General features: G+C 31.3%; 2 protein-coding genes and 2 pseudogenes across 3 annotated transcripts in view; 3 read left to right on the top strand and 1 right to left on the bottom strand.

Moving 5' to 3' along the window:
- Nucleotides 1–1,382: 1,382 nt before the first annotated feature.
- Nucleotides 1,383–9,722, top strand: LOC149881622 (uncharacterized). 2 transcript variants are annotated; one of them, XM_090067102.1, is made up of 2 exons: nt 1,383–1,530; nt 6,474–9,722. In XM_090067102.1, the coding sequence occupies exon 2, from the start codon at nt 6,493–6,495 to the stop codon at nt 9,256–9,258; it is 2,766 nt and encodes a 921-aa protein (XP_089923228.1). In that variant the 5' UTR covers nt 1,383–1,530; nt 6,474–6,492; the 3' UTR covers nt 9,259–9,722. The 2 variants fall into 2 exon arrangements, with proteins under 2 accessions (XP_089923228.1, XP_089923229.1); XM_090067103.1 differs by lacking the exon at nt 1,383–1,530 and having other exon boundaries at nt 6,207–6,495; nt 6,566–9,722.
- The window catches only part of LOC149881606 (uncharacterized), a 192,913-nt gene continuing 168,527 nt past the window's right edge, over nt 1,959–26,344 (top strand). Inside the window, exon 1 of the mRNA XM_090067116.1 lies at nt 1,959–2,194. The gene's annotated coding sequence lies outside the window, so the exon portion shown is untranslated. The remainder of the gene's footprint in view (nt 2,195–26,344) is intronic.
- LOC149881621 (uncharacterized) lies at nt 17,723–19,540 on the bottom strand (annotated as a pseudogene).
- On the top strand, nt 22,353–22,893 carry LOC149881620 (uncharacterized; annotated as a pseudogene).

Below are 26,344 nucleotides of genomic sequence, written 5' to 3'. Positions count from 1 at the left end.
AGTATGAAGGTGTTGGTTGATTTAAAGTACTTGATGGAAGGCTTGATTCTCAAAGATATTTAAAAATATTGGTTATTTATTTAACGCTTTCCATTGACATTTTCCAAAAGCACATGGGAATTATCTTCCAGCAAGAAAATCCTCCATTTCATGCTGCAAAGATTCGTAATCAATAATTTGAATTTTGTTTGGTTGCTTCTTCTATTCATAATAAATATTACTTTTATCCTGCTTTAAGTCCCTTTGAATTAACGCAAATTAATATTATAACACAGAATAAAACTATCATAATTAAAAAAAATTTGTAAGAGTTTTCAAACTAAAAATTAGATCTATTGCAGAACAAGCGATTAAAGACCTTAGTCGTTTTACTAAATCATGATTTATGACCTTTCAACTCAGAAAGTGACTTTATTATTTCACCAAGTTCTCATGCTCGAAACAAGGGTCGTTACCTACACTAAAACAAAATATTTTTCCGATTATAACAAAATGATAAATAGTTAACAAGAACAAATATTTAAGCAAAGTTTCGATTAAAATAGGATTAATATCTTCAATGAAATACTGGATACACTTACTTTGTATTTTTTATGCTGCCTATTTCACCTAATTAAAATCTATTGTCAAAGTCATATTTTTTTTCTTTTCGTTATCTAAAATGTTTATTATTTGTTTTTAAATATTTATATATTATTTGTATTATTTATAGTATAAGAAAAACATTAGTAACAATAAAATATGAAATTAAAGACAACAAAAGAGAATTACTTGCTTTTACTTAATCGATAATATTAACAACAAAGTAAAAATATTATGAATAAAACAATAAAGATATTTATATTTACAATGGAAAAAAATTTAGTAACAAGACATTTAAAATGTAAATAATGGCATAACTAAAGTATTTAAAGAAAAAACTTTTAACATTAAAAAGAAAAAATCCTTAACTGTTGGAAAAATAAGAAAAACTGGTTTATAGAATATCCGAGGATTATTTGTCTAAGAAACTCAATCCTCAATAAACTTTTGATTTTTTTATTTAAATCAAAAATAGCTAAACCAAAATTTTTGATAACACCGTAAAAATATTATTAACAGAAAAATATAGATATTTTTATTAACAGTCGAAAAAAATTTGTAACAAGACATTTAAAATGTAAATAATGACATAGCTAAAGCATTTAAAGTAACAAAAAAAAACTTTTAGCATTAAAAAGAAAAGATCCTTAACTGAAGGAAAAATAAGGAAAACTGGTTTATAGAATATCCAATGATTATTTGTCTCAGAAACTCGATCCTCGATAAACTTTTGATTTTTTAAATTAAATCTTGAAGAAATTTACAAATAATACTTTTATCGCATAAGCATAGTTTGCGTCATTTGCAAAAATTAAATGACATCCTATAATATATTTTAAAAACTCTAATGATATTTTGATTTTTAGACTCTAATGATAATTTGATAATTTGAATATTTGATTCGCCCCTAAAACATTTCATCCTGAGGGCAGCTTTTTTTTATTGACGGTGAGTTCAGTTTGTAATCACTTTATTTTATGTTTTTTGAATTTTAATTGGTGTTTACATTTAAGCATTGAAACGGCTGAAATATTGAGTAAATGAGTGCCATGCACGCAGATGAGATTTAATACTGTAGTACATAACTGCGAGAGGATAGCAAAAAGCATAATGTAGTATAAAAATGTTATATTAATTATGTATAAATGCTCATTTTATATATATATATATATATATATATATATATATATATATATATATATATATATATATATATATATATATATCGCAGATAACTTGTTATATCTTAAAGGAACTAAGTAAGAGTTGCTTTTTTATCGTTTATTCTTGGTTATTGTGACTTTTTATGTGGAAAAAAAAACGTTTGTTTTGAATTAAAATGATTATTAAATAAAATCTTCTTAAATAAATAGTTAGCTATAAAGTATCATTTTCAAACTGCGAGCTGAGTTGGAAACTTTTTATACTAATAAATGTTGTGAGGAAGACTTTTTTTTTTTTATTGTTAGTTTTATTTTATATTAAAGTATATTTTATTTACTGCTTTTCGTTTGTTAGTGTGATGATTAAAATTAGGCTTAGGGAGGTTGGGTTTGAAGAGTGTTGTTTGGAAAGGTATATGGAGGTTGGGAACAGAGTTGGGGGTCTGGGGGTTTTAATCAATGGTTTCTGTGTTCTGTTCCTTAGGTGATATATTAGTGTAACGTAAGTGTAACGGCGCGGATATGGTAAGGTGCGCGGTTAGAGCTTTAGACTGTTTAATAGCAATTATTAACAAGTATAATAATAACAACAATATTGGCTTAATCGAAATGCGAACAAAAATACTTACAACTGGTTTTTCTTCTCTTTCTTATTTTTCTTAAAAATTATTTTGAATTATTTCTCATCAATTTATATTCTCTTAATATTAACTAACACAAATGTAAATACATTAATACAGATAATTTGAGGGCGGTGATTTTTTGTTTCATTGTTTTCTTCTTATTTACCTATTTGTTTTAATGTTTAAGCTTTTCTTATGTTTAAGGGAAAGGGGTAAAGGGATGGTTTTGGTTTAGTGTTGTTTGAATTAGGTATGTGGAGGTTGGAAATAAGGTTGATGTTCCGGGGAGTACTTGGTTAGGAAAGGGCTAGGTTTGGGTTGTAGAAAGGTTATGGAGGTTGGGAACAAGGTAAATCAATACAAATAATAACGCTTATTTAAAGTTACTCAAATATCTTTTCTTACCAATTCTTCTCATAAGTTTCTCTTTAAAATCTTCATAAATTTTTCACATAAAATTCTCTTTAAACTGTGGGGAATTATTTAGACTTTCCCTGAGACACTAAAAAGTCACTTTTTGAACATGATAATATTTTTTACATCTGACTGCGAATCTATGCATTTTACAAAATACACTCTCTTTTTATACCTTTTTACATTCGCGTCATTTTCACACATTTAATGCAATAACAATTACATACATTAACACTTACATACATTAGCACCTATAAACATTAACACCTACACACATAAGCACCTACAAACATTAACACCTTCGTACACGTTAATAACATCCTGAAGACTTTATTCACGACAAAATCTTTAAAATTCCTTTTCTCATAAATTCCTCTTTTTAAATCTCTCAAAACTCTTTTCATTTAAAATCTCTTTTAAATCTCTTTAAAACTTTTTTCTCATAAAATCTTCCTTTAAATCTCTTTAAAACTTTTAAAGCTATTGCTAAATGTTTGCCTATTGTCATGCCAGGAACGCGAATTTTCTTGAAGTATTTTCCCATATTTAAACGTTTTAGTTCTGGCACTTTATTATATGCAACTTCACGGACTTGAATGTATCTTACAACTTTGTTTGGCTTAGTTTACTTAGTGAAATACTATGATTGTATGGGCAAATTGTCAGTTATAATCCCAGTTCTTATAGGATAATGGTGGTGTCCTCATCACTTTGAAAAACTTGAGATAAAATGATTTAGTTATCCTCTGTAAAGCTATTTAAGCTGAAAAAATTTGTTTCATTATAAGTTATAGGAGCTTGCATCGCCGCAGCAAAAAAAGACTAGCTAACTTATTTCCTCTCTCAATAGGGTTAGTATAAAAAAAGTAATTGATAGTTTCTTTGATAAATTCAATTTGCTTTTTTCTTTTTATATTTTGTAATGCGCTTAAGTTATTCTCCCTGTCACAGGTCTTAATAATATCAGCGTCTTCGTCTTTATCTATCCATATTTCAAGTATTTTATCCCAAACGCTTTGTTTATTCCCAGTTATTGGATCTTTAAGCCTTTTTACTTTTTAACGAATTGAGCTACCCTTTTGTTAAATTCTAACTTAATCTCGTTAAGCTTAAGCTCTGTATTATTAATAGTATCATGTAATAAGGCAGCTCATATAATTGGCTCAAGGTTTTCATCCATAACTAAAATAGCAACCTCGACTGGATAAGTGTTAATAAGGTTCTCCAGATTTTCTCTTTTGATCACTGTGATATTTTTGGCATAATAAATGGCTTTGTTAATCATATTGATATCTACCTGCTTATTTGCTCCGCTATTTAGTGCTAAAAGTTTATCTAGTAAGCATTTAGAGTAACAGCAAGGTTGAAATTTTGAACTCCAATTATCTTTAGCGTCAATTTATATACCCCGTTAACTGGGGTTTAAGTTAGAGCGTTAACCTCAAGGATTGTAGAAAAAATTGAGTTTTGTGGCTTGGTATTTGAGTTTTTTTATCATATTTAGAGTCATGATCTATATAACAGATTCAATTACCTTCACCATACCAGCTTGCTTGCACTTACCCAGTGTTGTCGTTACTAGTAGGTCCTTCTGTCACGATATAAACCCAGTATTATTGCTAACACTTTTATACTTTGTCAGGATCGCTTCTTTATTCAGATCCCTAAGCATCATCAGATGGCACTGATACTCCTTTCTAAAGTAAAAGACAACTCCTTGACACAGCCTCGTGTCGCAGCCATTCTCCACTAGCATATGAGCCTAAAAAAATAATCATGCAATCTTTTCTTTTGCGACTGAAAAGATTTCTTTTACAATCTCATCAAGCTTTTGTTAAATTATAAGAGAACAACTAGGCAAGGTAGTTTTCATAGTAGACTTATTTAATGTTGAATATGATATTTAATATTGCTACAGGTAGGTTAGTTCATAATAACAAGATTACTGCTTTGCTTCCTAGCGTATTTTATCATTTTGATATTGCAGATCGACCTCCTTACCACAAAATATCGTAGAGATTTTGATAATCTTCTCAACCTATTGATATTCCTTTACTTTAGCATGATAATATTTATTGGTTATTTGGTTCAAGCCTATCTTGGCTATGGATACGATATCCTCAGCAGTTTTGGATAGTTTGTACTCAATGAGTATTGGAGTATATCCCATATTTTCCTTGGGAGTTAGTATATGATCAAATCTACCATGTCCAGATTCCCTATAAGACTCTATCATGCATCTTCTTAATAAAGGTGCTAAAACCCCACCTATCAGATTATGATAGTCCTTTTCCTTACTTAAATTATGATAACTTGTTGCACTCACAAAAAATTCACATAATTTAAGTCAAAATATTTCTATTTTCTGACTTGTCAATAATTCCACAAAATTATCATAATCACTAACTTTAATATTTAATTTATTAGTTACCCATCTAAATACCCTTTACACATAGATTTTTGTGACTTCCTTATTTGGAATAGTTAGTCTATATCTTGGATATTCTTCATCATCTTTTTCCAGAATTGGATTTAAATAACCAGCAAATACTAATAGACTTTAAAAGTTATCGCTATTATCTTCCAAGATCTATTTGTTCATTTTCTTGACAACTCCATTCCCTACCAGCAATTCTTGTTATTCTTCCTGAATCTCTTCTGATAGCAATAATTTGTTGACAAGAGTAGTACCCCCGCTATCTAGGCAGTAATGGTCAATTTTTCCTTTATGAGCTAGAAATTGCATAAATGACCACGGGTTGTAGATAACCTCTCCACCAAATTTATAGCCGCTAAACCAATTTCAAATTCCTTCAGGATTTATTACTCATAGAATTTTGGTTTAGAAATCATCAACTTCTTCTTGAGTAAAACCATAGAAATTGGAAAAAGCTTCATCAAGTAAAGAATACTCAGTAACATTAATAAAATATGAGAATAAATTAGCTTTAGCAATACGCAACATGCCAGTTATTAGTCCTTTTTCTAGATAAGGATTGCATTTTAGGCTACTATTAAGTATTCCAAGAAATAGCTCAAGTACTTGTTCAAATAAATCTGCCTAATGACCAAATTTTAAATAAGATTATTTTATAGGTTTATCATACTCATCAATTAGTATATATACTTTCTGATTGAAACTTATTAACAGTAATTAGCTTAAAAATTTTAGACTATCCTTAAGGTCTTCTTTATCAAGTTCTCCTTTAAAATATCGATTTAACTTTTTCTTTTGTGCATCATCTAGCAAATTTGGACCTTCTTCTGTTATAAATGTTTTAAAAAGCTACGGTTAGTAAATAGTTTTATTACTTAGTTCTTTATGCCCCTTTTAATCTCTTGGTAACTAGACCTCTTGATCTTAATTTTTTACTCTCACCAAAACCCAAATTATTTTCCACCTCCAATAAACAATTAATGATAGCTATTTTGTTCTGGTGGCAATGGTTTGCCTTCTTGATTTAATAAAAAGCAAGTATTGCACTGATATATCCAGTATGTAAGAATAATATTTTATTTTTACAAAACTCATACTTTATTTCTATACGCCATGATTTTTTTATATTTAATGAGCCACCTACTTTCTGAAGTGTTTTTTGCAACTTATCTGATGACGCTTTTGTAACTTGCCTAATAGCGGCTCTGCTCTATCTAGAATTCAGTGTATTCATATATTTTACATGTATTTCAGGTATTATTAAATATGAACCATGGTAGAAAATGGAGCTAAGATTAAGCATCTTACCGACGAACAAAAAGATGATTTGTTAAAGCATAATGAAGGTAATTATAATGATCATAATGCATTTTATATTGATATACGTTCTGGTAACCATGAGAAACTTGAAAATCTAATTAAAACTAATGATAAAAGTCCTCCTGATACTCAGCAAAGTACTGATTACCTTCTGGCTAAAGCTTATGAGGAACTAAAATTAAAAGGCGTACCATTATCAAAAGACATGGAGTTTTTTGTTGAAGAAAATTTGATAAATCTACGTTTTTTTATTGAAAGAAATAATCAAAATGAAAAAAAGGTCGAATCTTCGGTTGAAAATGTTAAAAAACGAATAGAAACGCTCTGTGATCAGATAAATCATTTAAAGAAAGGATACATGGAAAAAACAGGCAAAGACGTAGATGGAGAGTTTATACTGATCGCTAGATTTGTTGCCCAAAATATTCATATTTTAAAACGGCAATTGAAATCAACGTACGATAAATTACCATGGGAAGAGATGGAATTTTGCGTGGTTATTTTTGTCTCTTCTCATACAAAACATCAAGAATTTAATGTCGTTTACAAGCTAATACTAGATATAGAAAGGTTATTAAAACATCTAACAAACTTTGAAGAAACACTTAAGAAAACTGTTATTACGAAAGAAGATGTTAACAGTAACTATCCAAAGCAAGGATATAGAGATCCATCAGCTCGGAAAAGTGCTAAAAAGGAAGTAATTAAAAGTAATTCATCATATCAAGAGCTGTATAATGACTATAAAATACTCAAAGATGTTTATTCCCTAAAACGCATAGAGTCTTACGTAGAGTTAGCATCATCAATTAATCTGGATCAAAAACCGGAGTTAGGGATATTAGCTATTGAAAGAACTCTGCAAGTCATTGGAGAGAGTTTAAAAAATACTCTAGTCTCACCTAATGTATCTGATACGATAGATGATATGTTAGCTGATTCAGCACCAAATGATTTAAGAAAGACTATTACTTCATTGCGTGATTTACTGACACATAATAATACCCTTACAAAAAAAATGGAGTTTGAAGATAGGCAAAATTTAGCTTCCTTCCTTGCAATACAAGAAGATTTAAGAAAAGTTGGGCTAGGTATAGGTGAAATTCTTTATAAGAAGAAGGTCGATGCAATCAGAATATTTTTGAAGAAAATAATTAGTTGTAACGATTTGCTAGAGGTTAAGAAACTTGCTGATATTTTTACTGGAGTTGAAATAGGAGAAATAAAGTTAGAGTATAGTGATACAAAAGAGTTTGTGAAAATTACGAATATGATCGATGAGTTAAGTAAAATAATCAATGATAAAACAGAAGAAGAACAAGGTTTATTTAATCAGATATATGAGATTCTTGACTCACAAAAAAGCAAGTTGAAAGATGTTAAAATTAATTACCTAAATCGATTATCAACAATTGATTCAATAATTAACCAAATTAACAATAATGACCTAATATTCATCAAGGATAAATGTCAAAACCTCTTGAATGCAATTAAAAAAACAATATCAACTGAGAAGCTGCAAGAAGTTGTAAATTTGGTTGAAAATATTTGTAAGAGTGTTACACCAAAGAAACAACTCATTGAGTTGAATAAAATATGGGAGCTATATGAAAACATCACTAATACCATTAATTCAGAATTAAAAATGATTCCAGAAATCAATAAACTTAAAAAAAGATTAGAGAAAAAAGAAATTGATCAAGGCGTAATCAAGAAAGTAAACTTGATTTTTAGTAATATTGAAATGAAGATAAAAAATGAAAAATCTAAAAATCATTTTCTTCAGAAATTAGAAGAAGCAAAACTGGCTGACAACGGGCCTAATGGACGAAATGCCTATCGAACTTTCCTAGATTCCATAAAAAATTCTATAAATCATGAGAAATTTGATAATATACTTTTACATTTTAAAAGCTTTTTTAGGTCAATTATTAAAAAGAAGGTTGTAGAAAATGAGTTAAATGAAATTATTGACAACATCTTTAAAGAAACTATTGACATCTTTAAAGAAATGACGGAACAACTGGATACGAGATTAAAAACATTAGCGGATTTAGTTGAGAGTGATAATTTAGAATTTATACAAAAATGTCGGCAAGTTAAAAAAATGCAGGTCGCAGTAGAAATGGTAATTTTGGATATAACAGATATTTTGGACCAAATTGGGTCATTTGGAGATAATCAGCTGTTTTTTGATATATATTCTCCTATTTTGATGGGAAAGGCTTTACGGAATTATTTAGCTCATGGTGATCCTTTAATTGATACCTTACCATTTGAGCCATCCACAGCAGTTATTGCAAACGCTTTGAAGTTTATTACAGAAGGAAAAACTTCGTTAACAAAAAAAAGTTTACTTATTGGTCAAATAATAAGAGATGATTTTGCTTACTTAGCTAATCGTTATAGCCAAAGTTTGAAGTTAGTTACTAATCAAAATGAGATGTTTATGGCTGCAAAGCAAGGTAACCTTGAGAAGGTGAGAGATTGTATTAAAGCAGGAGCCGATATTAGGGCTAAAGATATAAAGAGCTTGACAGGTGTGGAACTTGCTGTGGAAGGAGATAATGTAGAAGTACTGGATTTTTTTTTTATTCAAAGCTTAAGTGTTGACAATGAATATATTGATTGTCAAAGACTTCTTGACATTGCGGGTTTTTTTGGCAGTGAAAATGCTTTATTGTACCTAGAAGCGAATGGGGCAAAAATTGATGCTTAAGATAAGAAAAATTGGACACCGCTATACTTAGCAGCACGAAATGGTAACAAAACAGTTTTTGAAACATTTTTTCCGAAAGCAGCCAAAATTGATGCTCTAGATATGAATAATTGGACACCGCTGCACATTGCAGCACAAAATGGTCACAAGGAGGTAATTAAAGTTTTATAGGAGTAAGGTGCCAATATTAATGCTAAAGGTTACCACGATTTTACACCGGTATATAAAGAATTATCTAAAAATCACCAAGAGATTACAAAATACCTCCTAGAACAAATGGCTGAGGTACAAACGCAGACTAGTACTGAACCAGCTATTATGAAGTATGTACATATTACTGATAATGACGACTGTAGTCTAAGAGGATACTTTGTATAAACTATCAATATTCTAATACAGCTGCATGTAATTACTTACTCTGTTATTAATCTAGATATCTATTGCAACTTACGAAGCAAATAAAATTGCCTATTTCTTGTCAATAATTAAATCCTATACATTAAGTAACAAATAATAATTGCTCAGATAAATGTAGTAAAAAAGTCTCAGCTTAAAAAAATTTTAATTAACTCAAAGTTTGTACAAACGTTTGGATAAAACCTCAATTTTGGCTAATATGTCTCAGTCCCAACTCTCTTCTCCCTAGTTAGGGGTAGTTAGGGTAATTATTGATCTTTTTTGTTACAGTACTTAGTAATATTTTTATGCTATAAATTATAAAACGTTTTTTTAAAACATTACTATTTTTCTTTTGCTGATGATTAGAAACTAACGCTTCACCTACTAGTACATCAATTTTTCTTCGTTTCATCTTTCTTGTTGTTTTTAAATGGCATTGCCTTACCAAATACGCAAACAGTGCTGCTATTTATAGATACGTATGCTTGCAGCAAAACTGCTTAATGTTGTTCAATTTGTGCGCTAATATGCATAGCCGCCAAGAAGGGGAGGGGGATGGACGGGGAAGATTCCCGGGGCCCCGTGTAGGTACAAACAAATTTTCTAAAATAGTTTTCACAAAGATTTATTCAGTTTTGACTTTTAAAACATTCAATTAACTTTTATTTTTAATTATCAATGCCCAGAGCATGCTTCTTTTAGTCCTGGGTTTATAATTGATCATAATGAGGGCCCCTTAAGAAAATTTCCCAGGAGCCCAAAATTTCTATCGGCTGCTTTGCTAATATGAACCAATATAAAAAACCGGAGTTTTTATTATATGCCAATACCATTTGTCACTATTTAAGAAGTAGCCAACCAATTCAAAGCTTAGCGGAAAAATAAAAATAATAAATTTGACCCTATACCTGATAAATTGAAAGATTTAGTTAAACAGTTATTACCACATTACCCTAAAAAAGAGATAATTAGTCATCTCCATATTACTAAACAGACAGTCACCTCTGTCCAAAAACAAAACACTACTTATATAACTCAAACAATTAAACCTAGCCATAACCATGAACAAAATTTTTTTTTTTTCCATTTCAAGTAACACCAGTACCTCCAGTATCATTATTTGATGATACTGGTTCTGTACCCACCAAACGAGAAAATATTATTTGCAACATTCTTAAGCCAAATAGTACAAAACATATTATCCACACCAAGAATATCAATGCAATAATCCAAGCCTTCTTATGCTACAACTAACAACTGATTCTGTTATATTGGTTGCCACCGTTGCCGTCGACTTTCGTAAAGGTAACAATGGCTGGATCGCCGTATGCAGACAAAGACTTTCCTTGGATCCCCTTAATGGAACTTTCTTTTTATTTTACAATAAAATCAAATTTCTTTTAAAGTTGTATCCTGTGATGGGTTTTTGCTTATGTATAAAACGAATGTCATCCAAAGGAAAATTCATAGCAAAACTTACCCAATCAAATGATCTTATCATACTTGCTATAGAGTTCTGCATATTTTAACTTCCAATGGTGATCCGAATTCTGCTAAACTTGGTAAAGATAGGGGGCCTATACTTTAAGCTGCTAACTTAATTCCTTATTATTTTTATATTTTAAATTAGCAAACGGTCTATAAACCTTAGGGTCTCTCTTCGCTTTTGAAAAGTGCTCATTAAGCCAATTTAAATACTTAAAAGCGTTCATCTTTGTTTCACTACATGTCTGTACTATGCTATACATACCACAGTGTATCTCAGCACTGCTGCTTGTCTTAAAAAACAAAGAACTTTTTTTCTGTAAAATTATGGTAGGTTATATCCTCTCGGTAAAATTATTTTCTAAATTATTTATATCCATCTTTATAAATTGTGTCAGAGCTTCTTTATTGTTGTGCCAACAGTTCATAGCTTAACCTGATCGGCTGTTTGGTTCAATTTTTTATAGATTCTATCTATACACCTAGTGCCCTTGGTGATACTTTAGCTTTTCTTCAAGACTCATACCAATAGCTTTACACCGATGTTCGTTATGGTAAATCCCGTCAGTTTGATGTAAAAAATACTCACACTCCTCAGAATAAAATGGTTTATTTTCAGCAAAAGTTCTTTTGCTACGAGCTAAGCATTTGATTACAGCTGTAATGGTCAGTAGCAATTGATATTCTTAATCTTTTAACGCGGGATAATTATTGCTGCTGGCATCATTTATCATATGAAAAACAGTGGCTTTATCTTGTCGCTTTTTTAAGACTTCGGCAATATTTTATCCACCATGTCTATTGCCAGTAAGATAAAATACTATGCTCTCATTATTTAAAGTCTAACTACAAATTGAAGTATTATAACAGCTACGGCCCTTCTTAATCTCACTATGCAACTGGTTGTTTTGAATTGTTATTTCTAATATCCTAGCTTTAGTATCATCAAGATTAAATGAATCGCGTTCTGCAGCCATATCCAGTAACACTCCGAAAACTTCGCAAACACCACCTTCTTATATAGCTAAATAATCTTATATATCCATATATCTTTAAATCGCTACCAGGCTGAGCTATAACTAACAGTAACTCTACTTAAACTTTGTAACCAGGATAAAAGATGAAAAGGAATACCATAACTTTTTTGAAATATTATGCTACTTTTGCTACTATTTGTCCATTTGGTTATTTTTTTTTTAGTCATAGGAACATAGCCACAACGATTGCACCGCAGAGCTATCTTAACAACTCGCTCAACCGTAATTGGAGCATTACCAGTAAATTAAAATAGTTTTCGATCTTCACTATTATAGAGCTTCCCTTAATGACAGTATGGGCATTCATCGCCTTTAAAAAAATCTTCAGGATCCAAATAGCTAGTTTTAGCACCATTATAAACATAAATGCTACCTCTCCCTTTCCTGTTACGATGGTCACGCTTCTTACAATTACTACTTGTTGCCTTACCATCATTTTCATCACCAGATTCATCGGATGGTTCCTTTAACGAATCTACAACATCTTTTTTTTTTAAGTTATCTCCCTTTAAGCCAATTAGCATCTCTCGTAGCTTACTTAGACCGATATTTGACGAGATAGGCTTCGCAGTCAAACCTTTATAAAAATTTTATAGTTCAATCACAGCCTGTTTATCATCATTATCTAACTAATTATTATTGATATGTTCTATTAGCTTTTTTTGGTCTTCAAGACTTAAGGTTACTACTTTTGGTTTCTTCATTTTAACAATTCAGTTATTTAGTATTATATTAAATAGCCAATCTCTTAATCTTTTACAAGTACTAATCAATTATAAATTCTATAAAAATTACTGGTTGTAACATTATTGCATAATAATTTTACGCAGTTTTGTTTCTAGCATTCGATTGGGATGAAAAATTTGTCAATGAACTTTTAAGTCGAGTAACTATTGATGGCGTTGTGCATCACGCTCACATACAAAATATCAAAGGTAAAAGATTACGCTGCTATTCCGCTGGAAATAAAAATTTGTCGTTAACTAATATCTAAATTTGAGAACATTCAGTGAACTGTGTCAACTTTGAAGCCTCTTCCAAAATTTAGCCTGTTAGGGAAAAAAATGTCCAGTTGGGATATTGTCAGAGCCCAAAATGGTACTGGCATATTCCTTTCGGCTGTAATATGTTTTATTGCACAAAATGCCAGTTTAAACAAGCCGTTTGCACTAATAAATGTACCCAGGGTGGTTTAAAAGTCCAAACTTTAAGTTGAAATAGGCTTAAACAACTTACCTCCATAATTATCAAAATGTTCTCGAGTTTCAGTAATTTTATTGGAAAACAAGGTTATTATTGAAAGAGCAACGGTTCTGAACAATGATATTATTAACGGTGATTTGCCAGTACTGATCGTTGACTTATCTTCTCTAAAAACTTGGTCTTTTATCCAGTTCAGATTTATTTCACTGGACCAATGGCTCCTATTAAACTCTTGCAACTTTCTCTGGGTAATAAACTTTTTGCTTAAACTAGTTATCAGTAAAGCATTTTCTGTTGTAACACTCCCAGGTTCTCCATTTATGTTCTCTGTATCGTGTAACTTTGCATATTTGTTTAATATAACGAAAACCATTTTGGTATTAAAATGGCATTTGAATTACTGCTATTTTTCTTCTCTATATTCTACCATGCTGTAAGTCTATACCTCCTTCAAAACTACTAACATCTTACCCTTTTGCGCTGATTTTGTCCATTATTTTACTACTATAATAATGCAAATTAGGTTAATTAGCTTTAAGTATTATAACTAACTCTCCCTCCCTCTTGATCGACAATCTTTTCACAGATAGCGTCATGACTAATGCATCATCTGCTGAAACAATTTTTCCCTGTAAGTTGCAACGTGATAAAAGCTCAGGCATTGAGTGATATTGATCTTTATTATTTATTTAAAAAAAATCAGTAGCAGTCTTTATCTGGCTACCAAACGACGTAAAAATTTGAACCTGGTTACCAGTACCATAAGTAGTACTAACTGTTAACGTATTGCCATCAATATGAAATAAATCATAATTCTTCCCCGTAACCTGGCACATATAGTTGACTCGCTCTAATATTGCCTCTCTTGAACTATTCGCGTAAAGTGCAAGGACCATTAACGTTAAATTACTATAACATGGTTTTTATAAAGTGTGCTCTTTATAAGTGACTAGCTTCTCTAATTGTTGTATATTTAAGCTTTTACCGAACCTGAAAATTGCTGTTATATTGTGCTTATTGCTCAGCAAAACTAGTACTATTAACTTAATTGCAATTACAATATTACATCTTCTTCGTCGTACTTCTCTGAAGTCTTTTAATTTTTCTATGCATGCTGTTATGCTCATTATGCTCCTTTACTTTAAGTTGAAAATTTTTTAAAGGAGCTTTTCACATAAGTTTATATCTTTTTCAACTGCCCACTATAACGTGCTCTTCTATCTTTATTACCTCTCGTAGGGCATTTCTCTCAGGTAATATTTCCTAGTAGCTTTTTCCCTTTCGTCCAAATCACTGACATTTATCCACCATGCATCTACTCACGGTTGTGACATTTAAATAGCCCTGAAATGAACCTTCTATTTTAGTATATTTTCTGATCTGACGATGAAATCCTTCAAATAGATTAGTCGTGTAAATCAGCCGTCTTACCTCGCTTAAGTACTTGAAATAAGTAGTTAAATTTTTGCCAACTTTCGTCCCAAGATTTAATAACCATTGGGTATTTTTTACCCCATTTTTATTCTAATTGCATCAAACTATTCTACGCTAAATCCTTACATGAAGTTTGATAAACTGTTTTCAAATCAACCACATATTCTTTTTCGTTTTAGCTAGCCATATGTTTTAAAGTATTATGAAAATGATAAACAACGTATAGTTGTACCTGGGTTTTAGGAAATGCTGTGTTTACTGCTTCCAGAAAACCTTTTAAACCATCAATTCAAGCTATTAATAAATCTTCAAACCCTCGAGCTTTTAAATCATTTAACACAGATAATCAAAAATGTGCTCCTTCTGATTCACAAGCAATACTCATAATATTATAAGTAACCTAAATAACTACTTTGTTATCTTCCCTTACCTAAAAAAACAATGCGGCTAAAAATACTATTGCATAGACCAATTCCAATGGTCTAGCTCGTCATTTACTTATCAGCGGAACAAGCTTATCGGTTATACTTGAGATTGTTGCAGCTGATACCTCTACCCCATAAATTTCTTGTAAGTGGCTAGCTATTCCATCATTTGACGTTCCTAAACCATAAAGGGCAAGTATTTTATTATCTAGCTCTTCTGTCATTATTGTTTGTCGCTTTTTAATCAACTGCGGTTGACTTACGATCTCTTGGTACTTCAAGCTAAAAAGAACCAGTACCAGTTTTTTAGTTTTCATTGTCAGCCAATTTATACGATTGCCACCTTGCTCCAAACTATCTTCTTGCAAATGTCTGTCCATTTCACCTTGTAAAGCAGTTTGAGTTAAATCCTTCACTAAACTATTTAGCTAACTCGAATAACCAAGTAACGGATTGCTTTGATAAATCATTTTAATACTCTCAGCTAACGCTTCAATTTGTACTGAAAGCAACTTGGTTACTTGCTCAGCTATATATATTAGTTGTTACATCTTTTTTCATGTCAAACCCTTTTTATGTTAATAATTTGTTTTATCTGTATTTTTTTCTACTATTTATTTAATAATATTTTTCAAATTATCATTGATTCCATTTGACACAGTTTGATGAGCACTCCCTGAAGCCCGCATAGGGAAGCTTTTCTAGAGTATCTGCTTTTTAAAAAATGAAAATTCGAGAGATACTTTTACCTAACTGTAACGATAACATCGTTTCTTTTCCTAGTAGTTCTTGAATAAAAGTTTCAGCAAGACTATAAATAATATTATCGCCTATAAACTGTTTATTATCTTCCCTGATCCTTGACGCTGCAACTAATGTTATATCTATAATTCCTTGGTTTAATAAACTATCTTCAAATAATAAAGAATGAATCGCCAATACCTCTTCCTCAGTAACTCGTATTCCACCACACATAACAATAAAGTTCTCTATTTTTGGACCACAATTATTATATTTTTGACTATGCACATGTTTTTCAGCATTTTCAATAATTAAAATATAATTTGCACTGACGATCTAAGCATCCTTGATCCCTGTACTCTCAAGCAAGTAGACCCATTGTTTTCTTACTATACTCGTATCAGTTGTTATACCAATAACTTCTATCTTGACGTTCAGCATATCCTTGGTTAATAATCTGTTACTTACCAACCACCTGTTGCCGTAATTTAATATCTTTAAAAGCCTTAATTGCAATTTAGGGTGAACCAAAATATTCTGGGTGTTCCAGTACAATTTTCACCACAAGATCTTTATATTCTTACTTCGTAAAAAAACCTAACCCATAGCTTTATCATGATCCTGAGCTTTGTTTACAACTTTAAACAGATGCTTTAACATTTTCTCTCGTGCCTTAACTATTTCATCACCTGATACTATCCCACCATAATACTCTTTCGTCAGAGATTTTTTCAAGGAACCTTCGCTAAATAATTCTTTTACGGTTTCCTATGTTACATTATTAGACACTTTATCACGTATGTCTTGATCATTATTTAAAACAAATTAAATGTTATGCTCATCTTTTATAATTTTATGAAATACGGTTGTAAGCAAACCTTTTTGTTTTTCGCCATCTAACTCAGTTGCAGTAATAATTACCTTTGCAATTTCAAAATTAAAAAAAGATTCTGGGTGTTCCAAAGCTATTTTAGAAATTACGCTAGAATACTGCTGATTCTTAGCGAAAAACTCAGTGCATTTTAATGACAATTCAATTTTAGACTTATCAGTTATAACGCACATGTATTTAAATAATACTATAGAGGCTTCCTTACAACATCTGCTTTAATAACACCTGCAGTAATAGCTAAACCTATTTTTTTAGGCTTGTTCTTAAGATATTCTTCGGAAAATGTATACTTTACCATTGTACCTTCCTCCGATTTGCCGCATAGAACTAGCCATTTCTTAAACGCACCCCCTGTACCTCCACTCCTTTCTATTATATTATATAATTTAAATATCAATCTGTACATTATCGACTTTCCTCCAGCATTAGTTATTGTATGTAATGCAAATTCAATAACGAATATATCGAATGCTCCAGCTAAAATTTCTGTCATTTGCTAATCCAGCGGTATTGAGGAATTACATACATCATCATAATTGTCATATTAAGAAACAAACAGTAAGGTAACATCAACTTGTTACCAAAATAACCAATTAGCTTTTCTCGTTTGGTTGTTTCTCCTTGCTTAGATGACAAAAGAATACTCTGTTTTATTTCTATAATCGCTAAAGTTATTTTCAAGACGCGCATTTCTATTTGGCCTTCTCTTGGAAACTTATATTTAATTATATTATCTACAGCATGCTTCTTATTTGTAAACTCGTGTTTATGTTTTATTTCATAAACAAGCTTAGTAGCTTTACCTAACAACCAAGCCTCTATTATAGCTACAGCCTCTATTAAGTAGGGGAGAACGGGGTGAGATGGGACAAAAAAATTTGCTTGCGTGCTGCGCTTTAAATTTTCCACAAAAACCATACAAATCGGTTTAAAACTATAGTCCAATGAATTGTCATGTTAAATTATTGCAAAACCCATTATTTAACCATCAAATTAAGTTCAAGGGCTTGGTTTTTTAAAGTGACACTGTTTGTCCCATCTCACCCCATGTTGGGGTGAAATGGGACAATGGTTGGGGTGAAATGGGACAAAAATAGAAACAAATAATTTTAAGCATTATTTTATTGTTTATTCTATTCCTTATAAAATATAACAATACACAAAATTTATTTATGTTTAACAAAAATAAAATACCATTCTAAATGCATTTGTAACTTTGTTCAACAGGTTGCTTGATGTTTAAATTGAGTCAAAATTACGTTTATGTCTGAGGGGGTAACTTTTTTTCTTTTTCTTATCTTTATCTTCTTTTTTTCTTTTACATTCTGATAAACTTTCAACTAGTTCATTTCTTGTTGGTGTGTCAGTCAATACCAGAGACCTAAAACATTTTCGTTTTGCACTTTTTCTCTTTGCCACCCTTTCACCCGCTTTTGGAAATGGCCTTATATCTTCTGCTGTCCAATGGTAGGCAGAAGTGCTGATTTGCTGTTTCTTTTCATTAATAACTTCAGATACAATACACAGTGATGTAAGGATTGTTTGTTTGTCGGAATTGTCATTTGCTGGAATTGGTCGATCAGATACATAAGAACATAAAAAGTCGACATCACTGAAAACATATGGATCGTACGGGAAAATGCCAGCTGCTTTAAAACCATTTTGAATGTTTTGGGAAGTAAAGGCTCTCGTATAAGCTATTCATAAATTTTCAGAAATGTCATATATCGTCATAGGAGTATTTGATGTACCTTTAACCATGAATCACATGCTGAATTGTAAAATTTCATTAATGGCCCAAATACTGATCTGTGAAGTGGTTGGAGTTTGTGGCTGCAATGGGGTGCAATGTTAAGAGCACAACATTGCTTTCCTTAGCTTTATCCATCAGTTCAATCGATATATGAGTTTTGTGGTTGTCCATTATTAAAAGTAACGGATGATCCTTGCTAGGATGTCCATACTCCACAAAATGATCAAATCATTTCAAAAAAATTTCTGTATTTATCCATCCACTAGGATTAGCATCACCTTTTGTACCTGTTGGTGCACCTTTAAGCATATGGCTACGAAAATGGACACGAAGAAATATCAAAAACGGTGGAATAAAATTTCTAAGGGCATTATTGCTACCCACCATTGTAACTAGGGTTCCCCTTTCAGCAGAAGTTACCTGTCCTACTTGGTTACTCCTTTACCAGCAGTCACTTTCACTGGCTTATGAACAGTTGTCAGACCTGTTTCATCAATATTGTAAATGCAATCAGCAGAAAAGTTATAGCGCTTCTGCACACTGTCAAGGTTTTTTAAGAAAGTATCTACATTTGTGCTATTGAAACTAGTTGTTCGACTGAGGCTGTTAGCTTCTGGCGTACGAACAGATAATTTTGTACAATTTAAGAATATGCTTGACGAAGATATATTGAAAGTTCATCTTCTTGTGTCTTATTAAAAAAATATTTATGTTGTTCATCAAAGTATAAGTTACTGTAAGAAGTTTCTTTATTAACCTTTATTTTCCGCTGTAAACTTGATTTTGAAATTGTATACTCTTGTGCAGCAGCTCATAGTGATAAACTCCCAGATTCGACAGCCATCACAGCAGCTTTTATTGTATGAGCATCAGGCTTTAACCGACTTGTTACTCGGTTGTACTTTCTTGGCATCTGAAAAATTATTACTTATATTACTCATTCCATTATTTAAAAAAATTATGCTCTTTTAAATTGCATTAACCAAAATCCAGATTAAGCTATAAATTTTAAATTTATTTTAATAAAAATAAAATAGTATCACAACCCTATAAAACTTAATGTAATGTGATTAAATTTAATAAGGCTAATAGTGAAGAACTTTATTTAAACTGAATTGAATATACAAAAATGATTGGCATTAAAACAATACTTACTGTGAAAGATGTCTTCAGGACAAAGTAACAAAGAAATCCAATATAATTATTATTATTTTCTATGATAAAAAACACTTTACTAAAAAGTAAACATTGAAATCTTATCAAAAACATAAAAATAATTTTCTGTTCACTTGCTTTTTTACCAAAAATATTGATTATAAAAGTTAAAGTATAGTAAATTAAAAAAAAATGATAAAACTGAACAATGTCCCATTTCACCCCGATTCTCCTGTCCCAAGTCACCCTATCACTAGTAGGTGTGAGAAAACCTTTATTTTACATAGTTCTCGTAGCTATATGTTAATCATATTTCTTCAGTAGTTAAATAAAACAATAGCGAATAATTAAAAACCATAAACATAAAAATATATGCAAACAACACATAAATATTTAATATTAATGATGTCTTCAAAATCCAAGAAGTTGTTAGATTTTTACATATTCGCAAATAATCCGAAAAAAAATACTTCTGAAATTTAAAAAACACAATAATATGAAGAATCTATTGCAAACTTATAACATATATAAAAAAACTCTTGCATTATTAAATTTTTCACTGAGATATTGCCAAGTCCCATCTCACCCCATGTCCCATCTCACCCCGTTCTCCCCTATCTTCTTTTAATCAAAGCTTTTCCACCTACTTTTCCAGCTAAATTGACACTTGATGTAACTATTTTGACCACCTTTTCTGTAATAAAATCTTTTTTACTTTGATCAAAACTGCAACTCGGTTGTGTCGGAACATTAGTTGATAATAAGAAATAAGATTAAAATTAACCAAGTAAAGTCCAATAAAAGGACTTGTAATATGCAACTATTTCAGGAGGTGCGTTGTTTAATATTGTGTCCAGCTTTCTGTTAATCTTTGCTTAGTCATGTATCCCTGCATCAGTAATGGTAGTTTGAATCCCCTGTGTTTCATTAACTTGCGGCTCATCATGTTCTATAATATCTGCTATTTGTTCTGTATCTTTATTAGGGTGTTCCACTTTCAACCTAACCAAAAAACATTCAAACGCACCCTATCTCATTTATCCTTATTTGGTCCCAGGATTTTTAGGTCTCCAAGTCAAGGGGTTGCAGTACAAGGTGTTTTTATATGCGAGGTTCCATGTAATTATTCGCCCCTCCCCTCGCTTTCGGTGCCCCTAATTTATGAATTGAATAGTCGAAAATAGTCCATTTTACATTTGTTTTAGTTTTGACAAAAAAATCTTTCTTTTAAGAATTAAAACTTGTAAAAACTTGTCATTTACAATAATTAAAGACAAATGAAGTCAAAAATCACATCAAAATTATATAAAATCACATTATTTTATGTCTTCTCCAACCACTTTGGGGTTTTTTGCTTAACTTGCATGGTATCCTGTAAAAGAATTTCTTCATGACTTTCAGCCACAAATTAAGATGTCACATATTAAACATAAAATGAGATTTTTTATACAAAAACTGAAATATTATGTCTTAGATGAATAAAGTCAGATTCAAATATGTTGTTTTTGCAATATATTGTCATTGTTTTAGCGGGATTAACGCTCTATTCAATTAATTACTTTTATGCAAAGTATTATAAGACCCTTTTATGTTATACTTTTCAGATTATAACAAATTTCTTAAATTTGTAATGGCCTGTGATGTTGATGGATTTCCTCGTAAATCTCCTAGGTCTAGAAATGGTCAGAGTACTCTAAGAGAGAAAAATGAGGAGAGCTCTTTGGTAACTACACGTAGCAAAGGTCTTCCTCCAATGAGATAAACTTCTCCTAGGACTAACAGGGATTGTCAACCAAGATACACAGGTACATCCTTCAACATAAGTTTAACTCCATAGAGAACTATAAGTGTAAAAAAACAATCTACATACTTCAGCATCAATTACATATGTTTGCAACAAACAGGTACTATTTTAAGATTTAATTATAATAATAAATCGGAAAAACTTTTTTTAGGTGAAAAACTTTTGAAAGAAATATGCAAAGACTTTTATATGTGCTTAGACTACCCACACTGGAAGTAGTTTTTTGTCGAATATATTGGCTCAGGTCAAGTAAGAACAATAAAAACGCAAAACTATCCTGTGCTTAAAAGACAATGTGAAGATCTATGCTTTGCACGTGAGGGGAGTGTACGAAATGTAACAGGAGAGAATTTACTGGAGTATGTGTACGAAATGTAACAGGGGAGAATTTACTGGAGTATATTTGGGACAAGGGTGGGTTTGATTCAAATATTCGGGTTACAGAACAAGAAGTGAAGAAGAAGCTTGAGAAATCTTATGAACGCTACAACAAACTGTGTAGTCTTAGAACCCTTATGGAAATAAACAAGATGAAAGAAGAGCAATATAAAACAAAAGCAGAGAGTTTTAAAAAGAAGCGAACTGTGTTTTTCCTGTTTATAAAACAGACATCTTAAAACTTAAAAGAGACGACAAAAATAGAAGCAATCAAGCAAAGACTGATGATATTGAGTTCCTAAAGAGAGCATTCAAAGGTGAAATAGTTATGTTTGACACTGGGAAAGATAAATCTTATGAAGAAAAAATGGTAGACGGGGAAAAACGAATGTTAGATATGATAGACAGTAAGCGAAGAAAAGAACAGCATAAAAAAGAAAAACAAGAAACGTCAAAGAAAAAAGCTATAGTGGACGTAGAAAGGATGAAAGCTTTTGAGAGTGAATTATTTTCAAGTGATACGAGTGCCACTGATACTAACAGTGAGTTTGAGCCTTGCCAAAAAAAAAAGAAGATTAGTGAAGATAGAGTTTACATTGAGCTTTCAATGAATGATGTTCTTGACAACTGGGTTCCTTTGTTGACTAGGTACCAGGTCAGTGTTCGAGCTGAAACATCTCTTTTGTTCTCACTTTCAAGATTGGTGGTTTTGATCTAAATAAAGTTCCTCTATGAAAAAGTGGTCTACATAGAAACAAAAGGTTTGTGATTGAAAATGAAGCTAGAATAATGAGAGAAGAAAATCTGGACAAAGTTAGAGGTTTAAAGGTTGTCATTCATTTTGATACAAAACTGGTCAAACAAAAATGTCTGAAACTGGAGAAAGGCTTGCTCTCAGTATATCATCCCCCAGGTCAATGAACCCTTAGAATTTTTGCTCGGAGTTCTAGAAATTGAGTTATCTAAAGGGCAGGATCAAGCTATAGCTATTCAGAACATATTAGAGTATTATGAACTCACTGACCAGATCATTGGTTGTAGAGCAGATACAGCAGCCTCTAATACTGGAAAATACAAGTGGGCAATTAAGTTCTTGGTGGATCATGTGCTTAAAAGAACTGTGCTTTGGCGGCTCTGTAGGTAAATATTTTGATTACATACTTTAAAAGTTTGTTGCACTAAACTGTTGCAAAATTATTACATTTTGTATCTTCTGCTAAATGATCTTTGAAGACAATTTATATCTGAAAGCCATATTTCCAATTCAAGGGATTTTATTCAAGGTTGAAGAAAATCTCAATCACGTGCAATATATAAAGATTTTCAAACATTCTGGCCAGAAAAAAGAGAATGAGCGAATAATGTTGATTAGTTGCATTTTTTCAATAATGGAAGAGAGGAGTATATGGTAGGTTTTAATTTTCATAGAAGGGTATTAGATACTGAGAACTTCTGCATAACAGCCCTAAAACAAGATTTTAAGGGGAGATTACAAAGTTCTTTGTGAGCTAATAAACATTTACCTTGGTGGCCATGTGCGTGGTTTCCAAACTACATGGTTCCCACCATAAAGCAAGGTTCATGGCTGATTGTCTATACTTGCTAACAATGCAGCTGTTTCAAAGATAACTTTAAAGGTGAATAATAGTGAGAAAGATATGCTCGAACTGTCCACTGACTTTATCGTCGCATTTTATGGAGCATACTTTTTAAAGTCTCCTCTGACGGCCCGGGTCCATCACATGATTTCGATGCTTTTAACCTAACTCATGAAATGATGAGCAATAAGCTATATATATCCAAGTATGGTCCCCTGGGAAAGCATCTCCATGCAAGCCTGGTCCGTCATAGTTGGTACCTGACGCCAAATCTAGTTATTGTTTCAGTAGCAAATCGACATTTAGAACTAAAGGAAAGAGCTGGACTAGCGCCATTTATTTATATTCAAGTCTGGATTTTTAAAAATGGTATGGATTTATGAACTGAAATTTTCAGGACATTTTTAAAAGACATTGATAAATCATTTCTCATAGGATTTTGCAACATAAAGATTTATTTATTTGATTGACTAATTAAACTCTGAAACATTTTGCATAACTTTGGAGTTATCAAGGCAAATCAAAAAATCCTATAACAAATGAAAATATTATATATAATAAACATTTTTGCAAAATTTCAAAGTTATAGATTTATTATATAGCAAGATATCGTATTTTCAAATACGCCCCATTGTTTGAAGTTTAACTAATTTAGTTTTGGATAATCAAAACAAAAAAAAATTTTGAATGATTTTTTTTTTAAATTTTTTGAAATAGAATCAAGTTTTACAACCAAATATCAATTAATAGCTTAAACTCAAAAAATAAATTATTTCTAGGGTTACCACCTTAAATGAAAGATTTTTTTTCAGAAGAAAAATAAATGTAAAATGGACAATTTTCTACTATTCCATTCATAAACGAGGGGCACCGAAAGAGAGTGGGGAAGCTAATAATTACATGGATCCTGGCATATGAAAATACCTTGTACTGGAACCCCTTGACTTGGACACCTAAAAAATTTTTTGGTATGTCCTGGGACCAAATAAGGATGATTGAGATAGGATGCATTCGAATGTTTTTTGGTCAGGTTAAAAGTGGCACACCCTAACTTTATGTTACAGCTTCTAGTTTTTGATATTTCTGTCCAATCTCGAGTACTACTTTTTCAAGTTCTTCTTTGCCAATTACCATTTCCAATTTGTCCCTATTAATCTTTAGAATTTTTTTAGCTCACTAATGAGTTCATATTTATCATTATTTTGCATTTCTAACTTTGACAATCTATGTAGTAAATTTCGGACCTCTTGATATAAACTACATACTACTTCTTTTAAATCCTTAATACTATTTTAAGCCCAGAAACTATTTCTGTCTGGTTTATTAATGCACTTGCTAATTCTGCAGAGAGCTGGCCTAGATCTCTTGCATTTTTTAGTAGTTGTCGTAGCTCTTGTAACCGTACAACATTTGTTAGTACATACTCAGTCACAAATTTTTCTGATGGACCATCTTTTGGTGCTTCATGCAACCCTATTATATAAGCATTGAAAATTCTGGAGTATCTATAAGCTTGTAAATATATATTGCTTCTTTGTAATAGCGCACATTTTTTTCTAATTTTATAGCTTCATCATAAAGGGAACCGCTTTTCAAAATACTTTTTATTTATCTCCTTGACTCGTTCTTTGTACTGGTTACCTAATATCTGATGACTAAAAAATGAGACAACTTTGAAATTGTTATTATAGCCATAGTTACATAGCTATCAAATTTAATTTAAAATAAATTTATAAACAATTATATGATATTTAAAAAAATATATTAATTGGTTTTCAATAACATCATTAAAAGCAACACGACCAAGACGAACTGAAGTCATTGAGGCATAACATTTTGCCACTTCCGGATCCATTTTATTAAGACAATTCACGATACGCCGTTTGAGTTAAGGAATACTTGTTGCTTGCCAATTATCCTTGTAGACTAAGCGTTTCAACTGACCCCAAAAGTCCTCAATTGGTCGAGCGTTTGGTACATTAGGTGAATTTTTTACCTTTGGCAGGCATTTGATGTTAGTGGCATCGAGAAAAGAAACCACTTCCTTTGCATAGTGCAAGCTAGCTAAATCTGGCTAGAACAAGTACTCTTCATTTTTATAATGTTCATCAATGAAAGGTATTAACCGATGTCCGATGTATGCTTTTTTGTTGATTGCCTGGCAACTTTCAAAAAACATTGGTTTTGAAGTCCCTTTGGGCGATATAATCAAAGAGACTAGCACCTTTTCCTCGTACTTCTTCTTTCTTTTGAATTTGAAGTCGTTAGTTGTGGATGAAACGTCGCTAGAATAGAAGCCATCGTTGCCAGCCAATGTTGTATTCGCATATGTGAAATATGATTTGTCATCCAAGACAAAATCAAAGTTCCTAAAATTGCGATATATATGCCGACACAAAGGTTTGATTCGAGCTAGTTGGCTTTCGCTTCGATGTGGAATCTATTTCTTCTTGTAATATCTAATATTCGTCTTGATTTTAAGAATTTTAGATATATACGATTGGTCACAATCGAATCTTTGAGCTACTTGACGTTGTGAAATACCGTTATGATGATCAAGTGCCTTTTGTAATTGGTTTATGTGCTTTTTGTCTATTTTTTTTGCCTTTGGACCGCTTCCTTTTTTTCGTTGATAACTTAAACTATTGTCTACAGGTTCTAGAGCACGACATATGGTCGCTTTCGATGCTCCTTCATCTAGAAAGTGTTTTACTGTGAAGATTTTTGGCTTTTCCAGATGCGAATTTCTAAATTGGCAGATGCTTTCTCTTAGATCTTTTTG

This window comes from Hydra viridissima, unplaced genomic scaffold (genome assembly GCF_058129835.1).
Source record: "Hydra viridissima isolate aposymbiotic clone 2 unplaced genomic scaffold, HvirCarnegie_v1 scaffold_11, whole genome shotgun sequence".
NCBI lineage: Eukaryota > Metazoa > Cnidaria > Hydrozoa > Anthoathecata > Hydridae > Hydra > Hydra viridissima.
Note: the sequence above shows the minus strand (reverse complement) of the source record. Positions and strands in the feature narration are given on the sequence as shown.